Below are 14729 nucleotides of genomic sequence, written 5' to 3' on the forward strand. Positions count from 1 at the left end.
CAAATAAATAAGTAAATCAAAGGATTTATTTCTTTTTGTGGTGCTTGGGATTGAACATAGGGCTCCGCCACATGTGAAGCATTTGCTCTCGCTAAGTCACATCCACAGCCCTATAAAGGAGGTGTTTCAAACCAGTTCCATGTCACATAAGATTATTCCAGATCCTACAGCCGCTTTTTCTAAAGTAGCACAACTTAATCTTAGCATCTGAAGGCTAATACTTTTGTGTGTGTGTGGTGCCAGACACTGAAGCCAGGGAATCACACATATGGGACTTGCACCTCCCTTTGGGTCACATCCCTGGGCTAGCAGTTGGCTGTTTGGAGAAAGTACCAGGGCTGGAGAGATAGCACAGTGGGCAGGAGGGTAGGCACTGCAGGCAGGAGGCCTGGGTCTGGAACCCGGCTCTATATACAGTCTTCCAATCACCTCCAAACACTGTCCCAGGAATAGCCTCTGAGCACCGCCCCCATCCCCAACACACACACACACACACACACACACACACACACACACACGCACACGCACCCCCCCCAATTTTCTGGCTCCTGAAAACTAGTAGGTAGGAAGCAGGTTCTTTTGGAAAACAATTTTTGGGGCGATCTCTAGACCTTGGAAATTACTGAGTAGCTACTAAATGCCATGTACCACACTACCTTTTTTGTTGTTCGTTATGTTGCAATGACTGAAAGTTGAATACATGTTTGGCTGCAGTGTTCATGCGTGTGTACTTGCCGGGGGGGGTCGAACTTTTCTTTTTGTTTGTTTGTTTTATTTGTTTCTAAGGTCATATTTATTGATGCTCAGGGCTTACTCCTGACTGCGCTTAGGGATCACTCTTGGCAGTTCCAGGGATCGAACTCAGGTCAGGCGTGTGCAAGGCAAGGGCCCTGCCTGTTACCTATTGTCCCATCCACAGTTGCACTCTTTTGACTATGGTGCTCACATACATTTTGGCTGTAGAGTTTGCACAGGTTGGACTCCGGGTACAGTGCTCGTACATATTTAACTGCACTACTGGGGTTCACAAACTGTTAGCAGTGGTGCACAGGAGACTGCACACTCTTGTTCCAGTGTCGGGAATCCCAAGCCACAGAGCTGCTGGAGCTGTGCCAGTGCATGTGGGTGGCACTGGAGAGCAGAGTCATGGCCTACTGCTTACAAGACAGGCCCTTTTGCTACTGAGCTACCTCTGGGGCTACGCAGAGGTTCTTTTAAATACTCTATGTAGGGCTGGAGCGATAGCACAGCGGTAGGGCATTTGCCTTGCACGTGGCTGACTCAGATTGGATCCCCTGCGTCCCATGTGGTCCCCCAAGCAATGCCAGGAGTAATTCCTGAGCGCAGAGCCAGGAGTAACCCCTGAGCATCGCTAAGAGTGACTCAAAAAGCAAAAATAAATAAATTATGTCTATTACAGGAGTGATTTACAGCTCTAGCTATTTCATCAGAAAACATCACCTGGGTAGTGTGAAAAATAAACAAGAACACTCTTACTGTCCTGGTGCTTATCAATGTTTTTGGTAGGCCTGAGATGGGGAGCTTATATTCACGATCACGACCACCCTGTTGTTCGTCGATTGCCTCGAGCAGGTGCCAGTAATGTCTTCTTTGTCCTAGCCCTGAGATTTTTTTTAAAAGTGCCATATTCAAGGCTTTTTCAGGGTTAGGAGAATGAGACCCATCATTGTTACTGGCATTTGGCATATTGGGTACGCCATGGGGAGTTTGCCAGACTCTGCCGTGTGGGCAGGTTACATTCGGTAGCCTGCCAGTTTGTCCAAAGTAGGAATGAGATTATAAAATGTTGCGCGGCCACAAATGTGGCCGCACGCTTCCGGGAGCTGAGTGTGATAATCTCTGGATCCTGGCCGTTGTTGGGGTTACACAGCAGTTGGTAGGTGTAATTGTCTAGCTACTGGCAGGTCCAGTCCCAAACCATGCAGGCTTGGAGATCTCAGCCCCGGGTCCCACACACCTGGGTTCCTCTGCCAGTTCTTTTATGCGTGAGGCTCATCCAAGTGTGTGGAGAGTGGTCCCAGCATGGCCTTGGCTGGGGCCCGGAGGTCTTCAGCTGTTGGGCCCTACCAAAGACTCAATGTTTTTGGTAGGCCTGAGATGGGGAACTTATATTACAAGACCAAAAAAAAAAAAAAACCAAACGGGAAGCTGACTCTGGGATATCATTTTCACCTCTGATGTAGTACAAAAGAACCCATATTTTGCAGATAAAGTAACATTTAGAGACGTCAACCCCAAACCACATTAAGCGCCAACTAGAATTCAAATTCAGGTATGCTTAACTTCAGGATCTGCACCTTTGGGGGTCAAACAGGTAGCTCAAAGGACTACTGAGCAGGCCTTGTCTACTGGAGGTCCGAGTTCAGTCACTGGCACTGCACGTCCCTCCAGAGCACTGAGTTTGGAGAAGTCCCTGAGCACTTTTTGGGCTGGGCCAAAAACAAGAGACAGAATCCATACATTTCATCGTAATGTCACGCAAAGGGAGAAATGACTAGAGGACTACCAAGTTCTTTTTCTGAGCTGAGTTGGCCCTGTGGAAACTTTTGTCTTCCGAATTCCAAAGGAATTACTCAGCACCCTAAAGGGTCAGAAAGTGGGAGGAATAAACAGATCTCTGGGGTGGGGGAATCACAGAGGATCCAGGATTTGGAAATTTACCTTCTTTAAAGAAAATTAACAGGGGCTGGAGCGATAGCACAGCGGGTCAGGTATTTGCCTTGCACGCGGCCAACCTGGGTAGAATTCTCAGCATCCCATAGGGTCCCCTGAGCACCGCCAGGAGTGATTCCTGAGTGCAGAGCCAGGAGTAACCCCTGTGCATCGCCGGGTGTGACCCAAAAAGAAAAAAAAAAAGAAAAAATTAACAGACGGGGATTAGAGCAATAGTATAGTTGGTAGGATGTTAGCCTTGCTAATTTCTGAGTACAGAGCCAGAAGTAACCCTTGAGCATCACTGGGTGTGACCCAAAAAGTTAAAAAAGAGGGAGAAAAAAATAAAAGTAAACAAATAGAAAGTGACCCCAATTGCACCAAGACTGCTACGGTCTCCAGACTGTCCTGGAGCCTTGCAGAGGGGCGGTAATCCTCCAACTGGGAAACAATGACTTAAACAAAACTAAAACAAAACAAAACAAAACAAAATCAACCAAGAACAAAAATCCTCAAGCGATCCAGAAGGCAAGGAGGATGGGACGAAAGAACATTCCAACGACTGTAATGCGCAGCCATTACAAAAGAGTCTTCCCAAATGCCAGAGTTTCAGTTGAGAGAAATTCTTGCCCTTTATGGCATTCCAGAGTCTTCTTTATCTCTAATTTTCCAGAAGGTTAAATCCTGTTGGGACGCATCAAAAGGCCAACGCGATAGCAACGCTGAGGCCTCGGCTCAGGAAGGGCAGCGTGTGTCTGGCTCAAGCTCAGGGCACATACACTCCGTGGGTGGGCCTTCAGGGACCTTCCGATCTTTCCAAGCTGCCCTTCGCCTTTGGCAAAGCCGCCTCGTCAGCATTTAGGGTACTCCTTAGGGAGAATTTCCCCCGAAAGAGTAGCAAGGAAATAGAGAACATCTCAGATACAGAGGATCCGAGACCAACTTCCTTGTTTGTTTTGGTCTGGGGGCCAGTTAGGTGGTGCTTAGGGCTTACTCTTGGCTCTGGTTTCAGGCATCACTCCCGGCAGTTCTTGGGATTAGAGGCGGTGCTGGGGACTGCTGGCTGCTTGCAGGGCAGCCTTAACCCTCGACTCTCTCTTGGGCCCACCAGAACAGAGTTGTTTTCTTAGAGTTGGTTCTAGTTGGTCACTGAAGTCTCAAACTAGACTGGGCTGGGGGGGCTTGTGTCCTGTTCAAGAGGCCCGGGGCTCCTCCCAGAGATTCTAGGCCAACTGGCTTGTGATTCAACCCTAGGCCTCAAGGATGCAGTGCCGCTGAGACTCGAGGTGCCAGGGATTACCCAGCAACGTGGGTGGTAAAGCATGCACCTTACACCCTGTACTCTCTCCGGCCCCCTGCTCCACAATTTAAGGGCCTGAGAACGTATGTTCTGGAGCAATTTTTCCCAACGTGGAAAAAAGGGGTGGTGAGACGAGTCTGGAAACCTAGGCTTTGGAGCTGGGCAAGAGGTAAACAGAGTCAACAGGCGACAAACAAACCAAAAACCAAAAACCAAAACACCACACACACACACACACACACAAAACCCCCTCAACTAACAGAAACATAAACAGTTACAATTTGGGACAACTGACTGGTTATTTTGGAATCTGAGATAGAAGGAAGAAGCCTTTCCAGAAGGAAGGGCGTGGAGGGATAAGGTCAGACTCCTGCAGCAGTGTCCAGCTTGGACTCCCCCGAGGGTCAGCGTGTCAGGACGGCGGTTCCCAGGAACCTCTGCTCTCGCTTGTTCATCTAGCTGGAACACAGCTTCCTCCGAGACACAAAGCAGCATGGGTCCGCAGTGTGGCCGGAAGAAGTGAGTGGACTGAGGGCACTCTCTGGACACTCTCGCTGCTGTAGAAGAATCTGAGGTGAACCACACCTGCCTGGTGAAATGTGAAGCCCTTTCTACCATAATTTCTTCAATTATTCCATGATCACTATTACGGTCACAAGTCAACTCCATGAGCAAGGCAGAAATATTTTGAAAAAATTTCAAGCCAAAACCGCTCTCACTCTGTCCAGAAACTCCAAAATTAAGGATTTTACTGGAAGTGTGTGAAAAATTGATAATTGTAAATTAATTAATTTTCAATTATTAATATTTAATAATTAATTTTCACACATACACACGCACGCACAGACACGTGTGCACACACGCATGCTCAAGATGACGGAACAGGGCTGACAATACACCAGACAAGTCCTCTCCTGGTGGCCATTCCAGAGTAAGGGCTGCCTCTTTTGATCAGTGCTTAATTCAGGGGAGGAGGTAACTTCCTGCGAAACTCAAGAGAAGGGGGCCGGAGAAATAGTCCAGCAGGGAGGGTGCTTGCCTTGCATGTGGCCGCAAAAGCCGCTTAAAGACGGCTCAGATGAATGGTGCCTTTGGTCCACTTGGTGGAACAAATATCTCCTTGGTGGGGTCAAATTTAAGCAAAGATACAGGTCTTAGAAAACTGTCCTGAAAACCCTGGTGCTTCAGCGGAGAGCTGGCTGTGAGAAAAACAAGCCTGCCACAAACAAGAACCTGCATGAGCCATAAAGCACAAAGGCAGAAGAGTAAGAAGGAAAGTGTCTGCCACAGAGGCAGGGGTGGGGTGGGTGGGAGGAGCGGGAGGGATACGGGATATTGGTGGTGGGAAATGCACACTGGTGGAGGGATGGGTGTTCAATCACTGTATGACGGAAACTCAATTATGAAAGCTTAACTGTGTCTTACGGTGATTCAATTAAAAAAAAAAAGGCCATTTTCTTTTTTTTTTTTTCTTTTTGGGTCACACCTGGCGATGCTCAGGAGTTACTCCTGGTTCATGCACTCAGGAATGACTCCTGGCGGTGCTCGGGGGACCCTATGGGATGCTGGGAATCGAACCCAGGTCGGCTGCGTGCAAGGCAAATGCCCTACCCGCTGTGCTATCGCTCCAGCCCCAAAAAGGCCATTTTAGAGGAGGAAGAAGTCATGAGCTGGGCAGCAAGAAGGCCTCAAGTTCTCACTCCTCTTCTGCTGCAGCTAGGACTTCCTTTATGACACAGTTCTTTTAGCAAACCTGCAGGGATGATGGAATTTATTAAATTTTTTTTTTTTTTTTGCTTTTTGGGTCACACCCAGCGATGTACAGGGGTTACTCCTGACTCTGCACTCAGGAATCACCCCTGGCGGCACTCAGGGGACCATATGGGATGCTGGGAATCGAACCCGGGTCGGCCATGTGCAAGGCAAATGCCCTACCCGCTGTGCTATTGCTCCAGCCCCCATAAATTTTTACAAATTAAAAAAATTATTAATTTTCACAGGGAAAAATTAAGCAAGGTTAAGCGACATGCCACAGCGGGTGGTGGTCCCATGGCATCACGGGTTTCTGTGCCCGCAGCTGCTACGGCCTTACTTGGTGGGAACCACCGCTTCACGACTCTGAGGACGGGCGGGCTCTGCTCCGGCTATGAGCTGGCAAGCTTTCTAAACTTACTCACGATTTGCGGGGGAGATGAGGATACAGAACTGGGGTTAGAGGCAGTTTTTCTAGGCGTCTGACTAAGGCCTGGTTTAAGTCAACACTCCATTAGCGCAAAGATAACGGCTGAGTCATCCATCTCTCCCCGTGACAAAGCCCCCAACCAGAGCCCAAAGGGTGCTGCAGGTCCAGGTGGACTTGATGGACAGTCACGCACTATTATTATTATTATTATTATTATTATTAATCCCTCTCCCATCCCCTTTGTTTGTCTGAAGATCATATTTTGGGTTGCGGTGCCTGAGCACTGGGTTGTATTATTACTAGTATTGTTTTTGATTTTGAGGCCACCCCTGGCTGTGCTCTGGGCTCACTCCCGGTGGAGCTCAGGGAATCATCTGGGCTGTCAGGGAACAAACCAAGGTTGGCTGTACTCTCTCTCTAGCCTCTATTGTTATTTTTTGTTTGTTTTGTTTTTGTTTTCTGGGCCAAACCCGATTGTGCTTCGTGGTTCCCGGATTTGTGGTTCTTTCAACACACTTGGCAGGGAGCTTTATTTTTCTTTAAGTAAACACATCTGAGGTACATGTGGAATATAAAAAGTTTAGTGTTAGGGCTTGCTCCTCAAGCCTGCATTGTTCCTCGAACATGGATCCCTCTGGCTTGTCTGTTTCTTTGGGTCTTATTTCCACTCTAGAGAAGTCTGTACTTTCTCTTGAACACACGTTTTTCTCTTTTTCTCCCTCCCTCTCTCCTTTTCCTTCCTTTCTTTGGTTTTTGGGCTACCTAGGCAATGCTCAGGAGTTACTCCTGGCTCTATGCTCAGGAATTACTCCTGGTGATGCTTGGAGGACCGTAGGAGATGCCGTGGATTAAACCCAGCTTGGTCACGTGCAAGGCAGGCGCCCTACTGCCTGTACTATCACTCTGGCTCATCGTTTCACATATTTCTAAGCAAGTTTCATTCAATAAAAACTACCTTAATTCACTTAAAAAATAAAAAAAGTATAGTGTTAGCAATTACGGGATATAACGACGTATGAGAAGTATTCTTATTCAAAAAATTTCACCTCTAGTTGAGGAGAAAAAAAAGAGGTAAGCGTCGCTTAAGTACAAATGAGGTGTTGGGATTCACAGGGAAAGCAGATGTGGTAGAAATCATTTCTCCCAAGGACGATTCAAGAAGACTACAGACAGGGAGGAGATGGAGCGACAGTACAGTGGGGTGGTGTTTGCCTTGCATGAGGCCAGCCCAAGTTCGATCCCTGGCATCCCACAAGGTCTCTGAACCTGCTTGGTGTGATCTCTGAGAGAGAGTATGCCCTGAGGACCCCCAAAAAACAAAAGCAAAAAGACTGCATGGAGAAGCTGGACTGTGGACTGGACCTTGGACGACAGGTAGGATTTCTCCAGGGAAAGATTTCTTAGAGGAAATCAGGCAGAATAAACATCAGGAATAAAAGTAAGGGACCCAGTGGACAGGGCAGCCAGTTGAATGCAGATCAAGAGGACACCTGGAGTGACAATGAGAAGGAACAATATCTTGCGTGGCTCTGAAGGCTGTACTTGCTGCCTGCAGAGAGCGAGGGAGACCTGCAGGGCATCCTGGTTCCCTCACCCACCTGTGTGTGAAGGTTCTACTCTACACTGCCTCTTGGGCCACTAGCACTGGACAAGGATGAAATGCAAACACTGTTGCTCAGAACCGACTGCTGACGACGTGAAACTCAGGACGAACAACGTAGGCTTAGACAATGTTTTCTCTAGGCTTCGGATTCCTGAGCATCAGCTGTCATACAAATTAGAAGTAGCACAAAATGAGAACGACAGGCAGGAGCCCCCTCTGCACAGTCCCGCCTACTCCTTCCCCAAGGTGGTCCCATTAGCATCCCTCCAGCCCCGAGGACCTTGGGCAGGTGTCCAAGCCACTGTCCAGAAAGCCTCGGCAGCTCCCCACGGCTGGCAGAGACAAGCCAATCAAGAACACAAGAAACTCCCTTCTGGACAAATTCAAGCACCTACTCTTACCTCTCGGTTCAGGAGTAATAGCAGCACACAATCAAGTCTCATGGGATCACTCTTCAACTCCCTCCCCAAATTTACCGTACGTAATTAAAACTAAATAACCTGAAAAAAATATGGAGAACAGTTTGGAGGGGAGGCAGGATGTCTGAGCTCACCTCAGAGCTCATTTGCACAGTTGTGTAATCACTAATGGTTTTCCGAGTCATTAGCCCCATGTGGGCTGCCTGTAGCTTTACCGCAACATGGTTATTTGGGAAACTTGTAAGTAAACAGTCAGCACCTAAAATATTCCCAGCTAGAAACCTTGCGAGGGCAGCCAGCATTAGGGGTCCTCAAAAAGAGCCACTGACTCTGGGATATGTCAGGCCCTTTCGGGGGCACGTCTCCCTGATCAGGGAGCTCCTTAGACGGTCATGGCTTCCTCTTGAGGCCAATTCAGTGCAGTGACGCTGGACAGAAAAAAGGTGCTAAAGGGCTGGGCCTCCGCCCACCCACAGTTGGGGAGTGAGTGGCTGTTAATTAGGGCAAAAGGCAAAATTATGGAACCGTCTTCCTTGGAAGGTCTGAGACAACGATGAGAAAAAACTGGAAGTTAAACACCCGCATGAGTTACTCTGAACCCCTGGGGGCAAAAGGACAAAAGCAACTCTGGGTTTCACTAGTGATGCCTGTCAGTCTGATGCATGCAATCTTTTCAATTTTATTTTTTTTTTGGTGGAGGTTTGGTCCACATCTGACTGTACTCTGGGGGTCATTCCCAGAGATGCTCAGGGAACCACATGGTCGGACGCATGTAAGGCAAGTGCCTTAGCCCCTGTACAATCTCTCTGGCCCCGTGAATCTCAAGGGGGACATGAAATAGCAGGGGTGCAAGGAGAAAGAATCTGGAATACCACACTTTATTCAGCTGTAAGGATGCACACCTTTTCTGTTTTGTTTCTGTTTTGTTTTTTGGGTCGGAGCGATAGCACAGCGGGTAGGGCGTTCGCCTTACACGCGGCCAACATGGCCGACCCGAGTTCGATTCCTCCGCCCCTCTCGGAGAGCCCGGCAAGCTACCGAGAGTATTCGATATGCCAGACACAGTAACAATAAAGTCTCCAATGGAGACGTTACTGGGCCCGCTCGAGCAAATCGACGATCAACGGGAGGGCCTTTACCTTTACCTTTACCTTTGTTTTTTGGGTCACACCCGGCGATGCTCAGGGGTTACTCCTGGCTCTGCACTCAGGAATCGCTCCTGGCGGTGATCGGGGGACCATATGGGATGCTGGGAATCAAACCCAGGTCGGCTGCGAGCAAGGCAAATGCCCTCCCCGCTGTGCTATTCCTCCAGCCTGCACACCTTGTTCTGGATGGTTTCACAGGTTCCATCCCACCCTAACATTCCAAAACTAAACGTCAGAGCTAGATCATGAAGGACCCTGAAGCTTAATTAATTAATTAATTAATTAATTTGGGGCAATAACTGGCAGTGCTCGGGGGACTATTTGGGGTGCTGGAGATCTAATACAGGTTGGCTGTATTAGTGCAGTGACGGGAGCCCTACCTGCTGAACTAGCACTCTGGCTCCTGTTAGAAATATTATTTATTTTGATTTTATTTACTTGTTTTGACTTTTTTTGGGCTTTATGCCATATCCGGCAGTGGTCAGGGGACACTCCTGGGACATCTAGCAGATCACGCAGTGCCAGGGGTTGACCTCGGTTTCCTGTATGCCAAAATATACGCTTAAGCCATTGTTCTATCTCTCTGGCCCTTTTATTTACTTATGTATTTATTTCGTCTTTCAAACACATCTGGTGATGCTTTAGAGCTACTCTTAGTAATGCTCAGGGTACTACGCAGTACCAGGAATCAAACCTGGGCCTCTTGCATGTACAGTATGTGCTCAATCCTTCAATCTATCTTTCTGGCGCCAGGATTATTCTTCAGAAAGACAATGCTGGCAATGCACCCATTCTGTGAGGTGAGAAAAAGTAATGATGATAGTGCTAATGATGATAATAACGTAACAGAAGCTAATATTCTGTGTGCATAGAACTATTCTAAGTACATTTTTCGGGTTACACGTGGCAATGCTCACGGCTTCCTCCTGGCTCTGCACTCAGGGACCACTCCTGGAGGTGCTTGGAAGACCATTTGGTGGGTCAGGGATCAAATCCGGGTCAGCTGTATGTAAGGAAAATGCCCCATCCGCTGTACTATTGCTCCAGCCCCCGTTCTAAGTATCTTATGTCTATTAATTCACTTAGTATTCATTAATTCATTTAGTATTCCCAATAAATCTATGATGTGGTTTAGTTTTCATCCCATTTTATAATGAGAAAATCAGGCACAAATACGTAAGTCAAATTTCCTAAATGACTATGAAGTGACAGAGACGCTGTTTAATCTGACAGTCTAACTCCAATGCTCAATTCAGAGGAGAAAGGGTGGAAGACTGTTTTGGAAAAGAAAAATGGAGATAGGAAAATAAGTTAGTACCACAATGACTCAGATTTATTTTTGAGCGGAGTGTTTGGGTCACAATGACTCAGGGCTTACTCCAGATTCTGCGCTGAGGAACCAGGGGATGGGAACCGCTTGCAAGGCAAGGGCTCTGCCCTCTATCTCTCTGGCCCCCGGAGACAAAGACTTAAATCTCTGGTCAGAACTCTTCTAACCTCTGATCACAAATGACTACCAAGTATCTCCATAGAACTGGAGACCCCACAAGTACCACTGGTCTCGGACACCTTTTATCTCCATAAATATGCGAATCTGGGCCGAGTGAAAGTACAACGGGCAGGGCACTTGCCTTGCAGGTAGCCAACACAGGTTCGATCACTGCACCGAGGCATCCGTGTGGTCCCCTAAGCCCACCAGGAACGATTCCTGAGTGCAGAGCCAAGAGTCCCGAGCACTGCTGTGGTCCAGAAACAAACACAAAATGCTAATCCTATTCTTTACTTCATTGGTTTCTCCAACATTTACCCTGTTTCTCCAAAATCTGGGATTTACCTATTAAATGACATTTCTTTTCCTCCTAATACCCCCTCCTCACTCACTGTCATCAGACTCCTAGTTTAGGTCTGAAATCATTGATGTTCTACAAGGCTTCAACTTGACTTTTTTTTTTTTTTTTTTTTTTGCTTTTTGGGTCACACCCAGCGATGCACAGGGGTTACTCCTGGCTCTGCACTCAGGAGTTACTCCTGGCGTGCTCAGGGGACCATATGGGATGCTGGGAATCGAACCCGGGTCGGCCGCGTGCAAGGCAAACGCCCTACCCGCTGTGCTATCTCTCCAGCCCCTTGACTTTTTCCATAGGGCATATTCTCCTTGAGTGATCTCATATACGCCCGTGGCTTCAACTGCTGCCTCTTGTGACCACCCCCAAATCTGAACTCAATGCACACATTTCTTTCCTGAGCTCCAGTCGTGCACATCAAAGAATCCCGCACAGTGCTGCCAACTCAACTTGGTCCAAATGGAACCTCTCACTTCCCTGCCTTCTACTCTACGAGTCTTGGTCCTCTCTTACTGATCTATTTATTTTTGTTTCTGGGGCCTTATCTGGCGCTGCTCAGGGGCTACTAGTTCCCAACTCTGAGATCAGAGGTTGCTCCCTGTGGTGTTCGGGGGGGTCATGTGGTACCAGGGATTGAGCCTGCGTCTTAGGCAAACAGAGCTTGCACACCGGCTCTTCGAGTTATCTCCAGAGTCTGTCTCACCAATTTCTTCGTGTAAGGTTCTTAGCAAAGTTTCTTAGTTTACTGTCTGAGCAAGAAACCTGGGAAATTTCCTTAATTTTTCTCTTTCAATTTATATACCCAGACAGTAATAATCTTATTTTAGTGTTTATCACTTTATTAATATTTCCTTAGTGTAGGATCACTGCTCTTTCAGCAGGATCATTTCGGGGCCCTCCCTGTCTCCATCTCCTTTGAATCATCCTTCAAGGGCTGTGGGCTCCGCTCGGTTGAAGAACTCTTGCCGTGCATGTGAGGCCCCTGGGTTCAATCTCTGGTATCGCAAGCAAATCAACCTTCAGTGTAGTCAAAATGATTTTCATAAAGTGAGAATTTAATCATGACGTTCCTTTGCTTTAAATTATGAATCTAGATTCTGGAGTGATAGCACAGCAGGTAGGGCTTGCATGTGGCTCACCTGGGTTTGATCCCCAGCATCCCGTATGGTCCCCCGTGCACTGCCAGGGGTAATTCCTGAGTACAGAGCCAGGAGTAATCCTGAGCATTTTTGAATGTGACCGAAAAAAGAAAAAAAAAAAAAAGAAACTACTATAATCTACTAAATTGCTTAGGGGGGCAGACCAAGATCTGATCCTTTTCCATGGAAACAGTTACTCTGTCCTATCATATATATTCCTCTTTGAATTCTCTATTAGTCATTATAAATTATTTACCATTCTTTTATATAATGAATATTTGGTGACTTCCTCTAGCCCTCCAGATACAACAGTGGAACAGAAGTATAAGGTACTTACACTCTGAAACTAACATTTTATTTACAAGAGACAAACAAATAAGATAGGGCCAGACATTAAATGAAATTAAAACTGTTTGATTTGACAATATCAAGACAGATTACTTCAAATAAGGTAGCAATGAAGTGGTGAAATCTGAGCTAAGATAAAAATGAGATGTTTCTGGAAAAAGATATGCTTCACATTCTTTTATTGTTTGTTTTTTTGGGCCACTCATGGTGGTGCTCAGGGGATTATGTGGGGTGTTGGGGATTGAACCCAGGGCAACTCCATGCAAGGCAAGAGCGTTGCCCACTGGACTATCACTCCAGCCCCTAATTACACTACTGTAACTGTAACCATCCAATCAAACAGACTATCAAAGCAAGCAAAGGCAACTTTCCCCAAGACCACTGCTGTCATAAGAAGGCTACTACAAATGCTTTTCAGAGACCAATGTCATCATGAAGTCAAAACCAAGGCCTTAGAAAATACACGGACTGCTTGTTCCTTCATCATTTCCTCTTTCTCCCTTCCCAGTGTGAGTTTTCTTTTGGTTTTTCTTTCTTTCTTTTTTTCTTTTTTTAGGCTGGTTTGCCTCTCAAAGTCCCCCCAGGATACCAAAAACTCTGCCTTCATGGGCACAAGGGGAAACATACCCTTCCTCCACAGTGACTGAGTCCATGAGAAGGCAATTGGTGATAACCACTCTGTCTCTGATGACACAGGACGATCCAATGACTGAGTGTTTGATAGATGACTTCTCTCCCACCTGTGTCTCTGGCCCGATGAGGGTGTCAGCTCCAACCTACAAAGTGGGAATATACAACCTTGTTCATTCATTTCAATTAGCTGCAAAACAATTCCTTAGATCCCTTGAGTGGAGTATAATGGAATCTTTCCCTAGAGACACTTCAGTAAGAGGGACCATCTTTTATAGTGCTTCCCAGAAAAAGGTGGAGTATTTCTGAGACCAACTCAAACATATGGTTAGGCATTTGTCTATGAAAATGCACTCTCAATTAATTTTTTTTCTTGCTTTTTGGATCACACCCAGCACAGGGGTTACTCCTGGTTCATGCACTCAGGAATTATTCCTGGCGGTGCCCGGGGTCCATATGGGATACTGGGAATTGAACCCAGGTTGGCTGCGTGCAAGGCAAACGCCCTCCCTGCTGTGCTATCACTCTATCCCCACTCTCAAATAATTTTTGTGGTGCCAGAGATTGAACTTAGGCATGCAAGGCATGTGGCTTTACCACTGAGTCACATCCCTGGCCCCTATAAATGGATATATATGGATTATAAATGGCCCTTGGATGGGCACTGTGGTCCAGTGGACACAGCACTTGCCTTACATGTATGAGGCCCTAGGTTTGATTCCCAGCACTGAAAAAAGAAACAACCACCACCCATGCCCCAACTCTCACTGAAGAAAGAATTCAAATCAGGGAATAAAGCCGAAAACCTTCTGTGTCTTGCGTCTCAAGATTATCATGAATTTTTCTCTACAGGGTTTACTGTATGGCTGGGATTAGCACCTGTTCAGACAGTCTTCTGAGTGCCTAGGTGAGATGATGCAATTTTCTTACCAAAAAGAATTCGGGTTTTCCCGGTGGTTAATACGGTTCAGTGTTAGAGAGGACCCAGTTTAGTTTCTCAGGGACAAGATGCCCCCTTGGAGACTGTTTCCTGCCTGCCCTGAGCAGCGTCGCACTTACCAGATGTTTATTGACAATCTGTGCTGATGAATGGACCAGTGATTCTTCTGGACAGAGAATAGGCAGCAATCTGGGCACCTTGAAGAAAGAAGTTTGGTCATTAAAAGAAAACCAGGAAATGCCTGAAAACACAGTAGGTAGCACCTAAACCTCTGTCAGACACGGGAAGTTGCCAGCAAGCGAGTCCTACCCCAGCAGGCAGAGCAGAGGCTGCTGTATTCCCCGACGATGAGGACTGTTTATTTTATTTTATTTTTTTTTTGCTTTTTGGGTCACACCTGGTTATGCACAGGGGTTACTCCTGGTTCATGCACTCAGGAATTACTCCTGGCAGTGCTCAGGGGACCATATGGGATGCTGGGAATTGAACCTGGGTCGGCCACA

The 14729-nt window shown here is 47.0% G+C and overlaps 1 protein-coding gene across 1 annotated transcript in view; it reads right to left on the reverse strand.

The window, feature by feature from the left end:
- EIF2B3 (eukaryotic translation initiation factor 2B subunit gamma) overlaps positions 1 to 14729 on the reverse strand; it is a 109687-nt gene that overhangs the window by 13211 nt on the left and 81747 nt on the right. The window contains exons 9-10 of the mRNA XM_056130925.1: positions 14346 to 14423; positions 13284 to 13432 (exon numbers count right to left, since the gene is read on the reverse strand). Coding sequence (XP_055986900.1) covers positions 13284 to 13432; positions 14346 to 14423 — 227 coding nt within the window. The remainder of the gene's footprint in view (positions 1 to 13283; positions 13433 to 14345; positions 14424 to 14729) is intronic.

This window comes from Sorex fumeus, unplaced genomic scaffold, assembly GCF_029834395.1.
Source record: "Sorex fumeus unplaced genomic scaffold, SorFum_2.1 ptg000082l, whole genome shotgun sequence".
In the NCBI taxonomy this organism is placed as follows: domain Eukaryota; kingdom Metazoa; phylum Chordata; class Mammalia; order Eulipotyphla; family Soricidae; genus Sorex; species Sorex fumeus.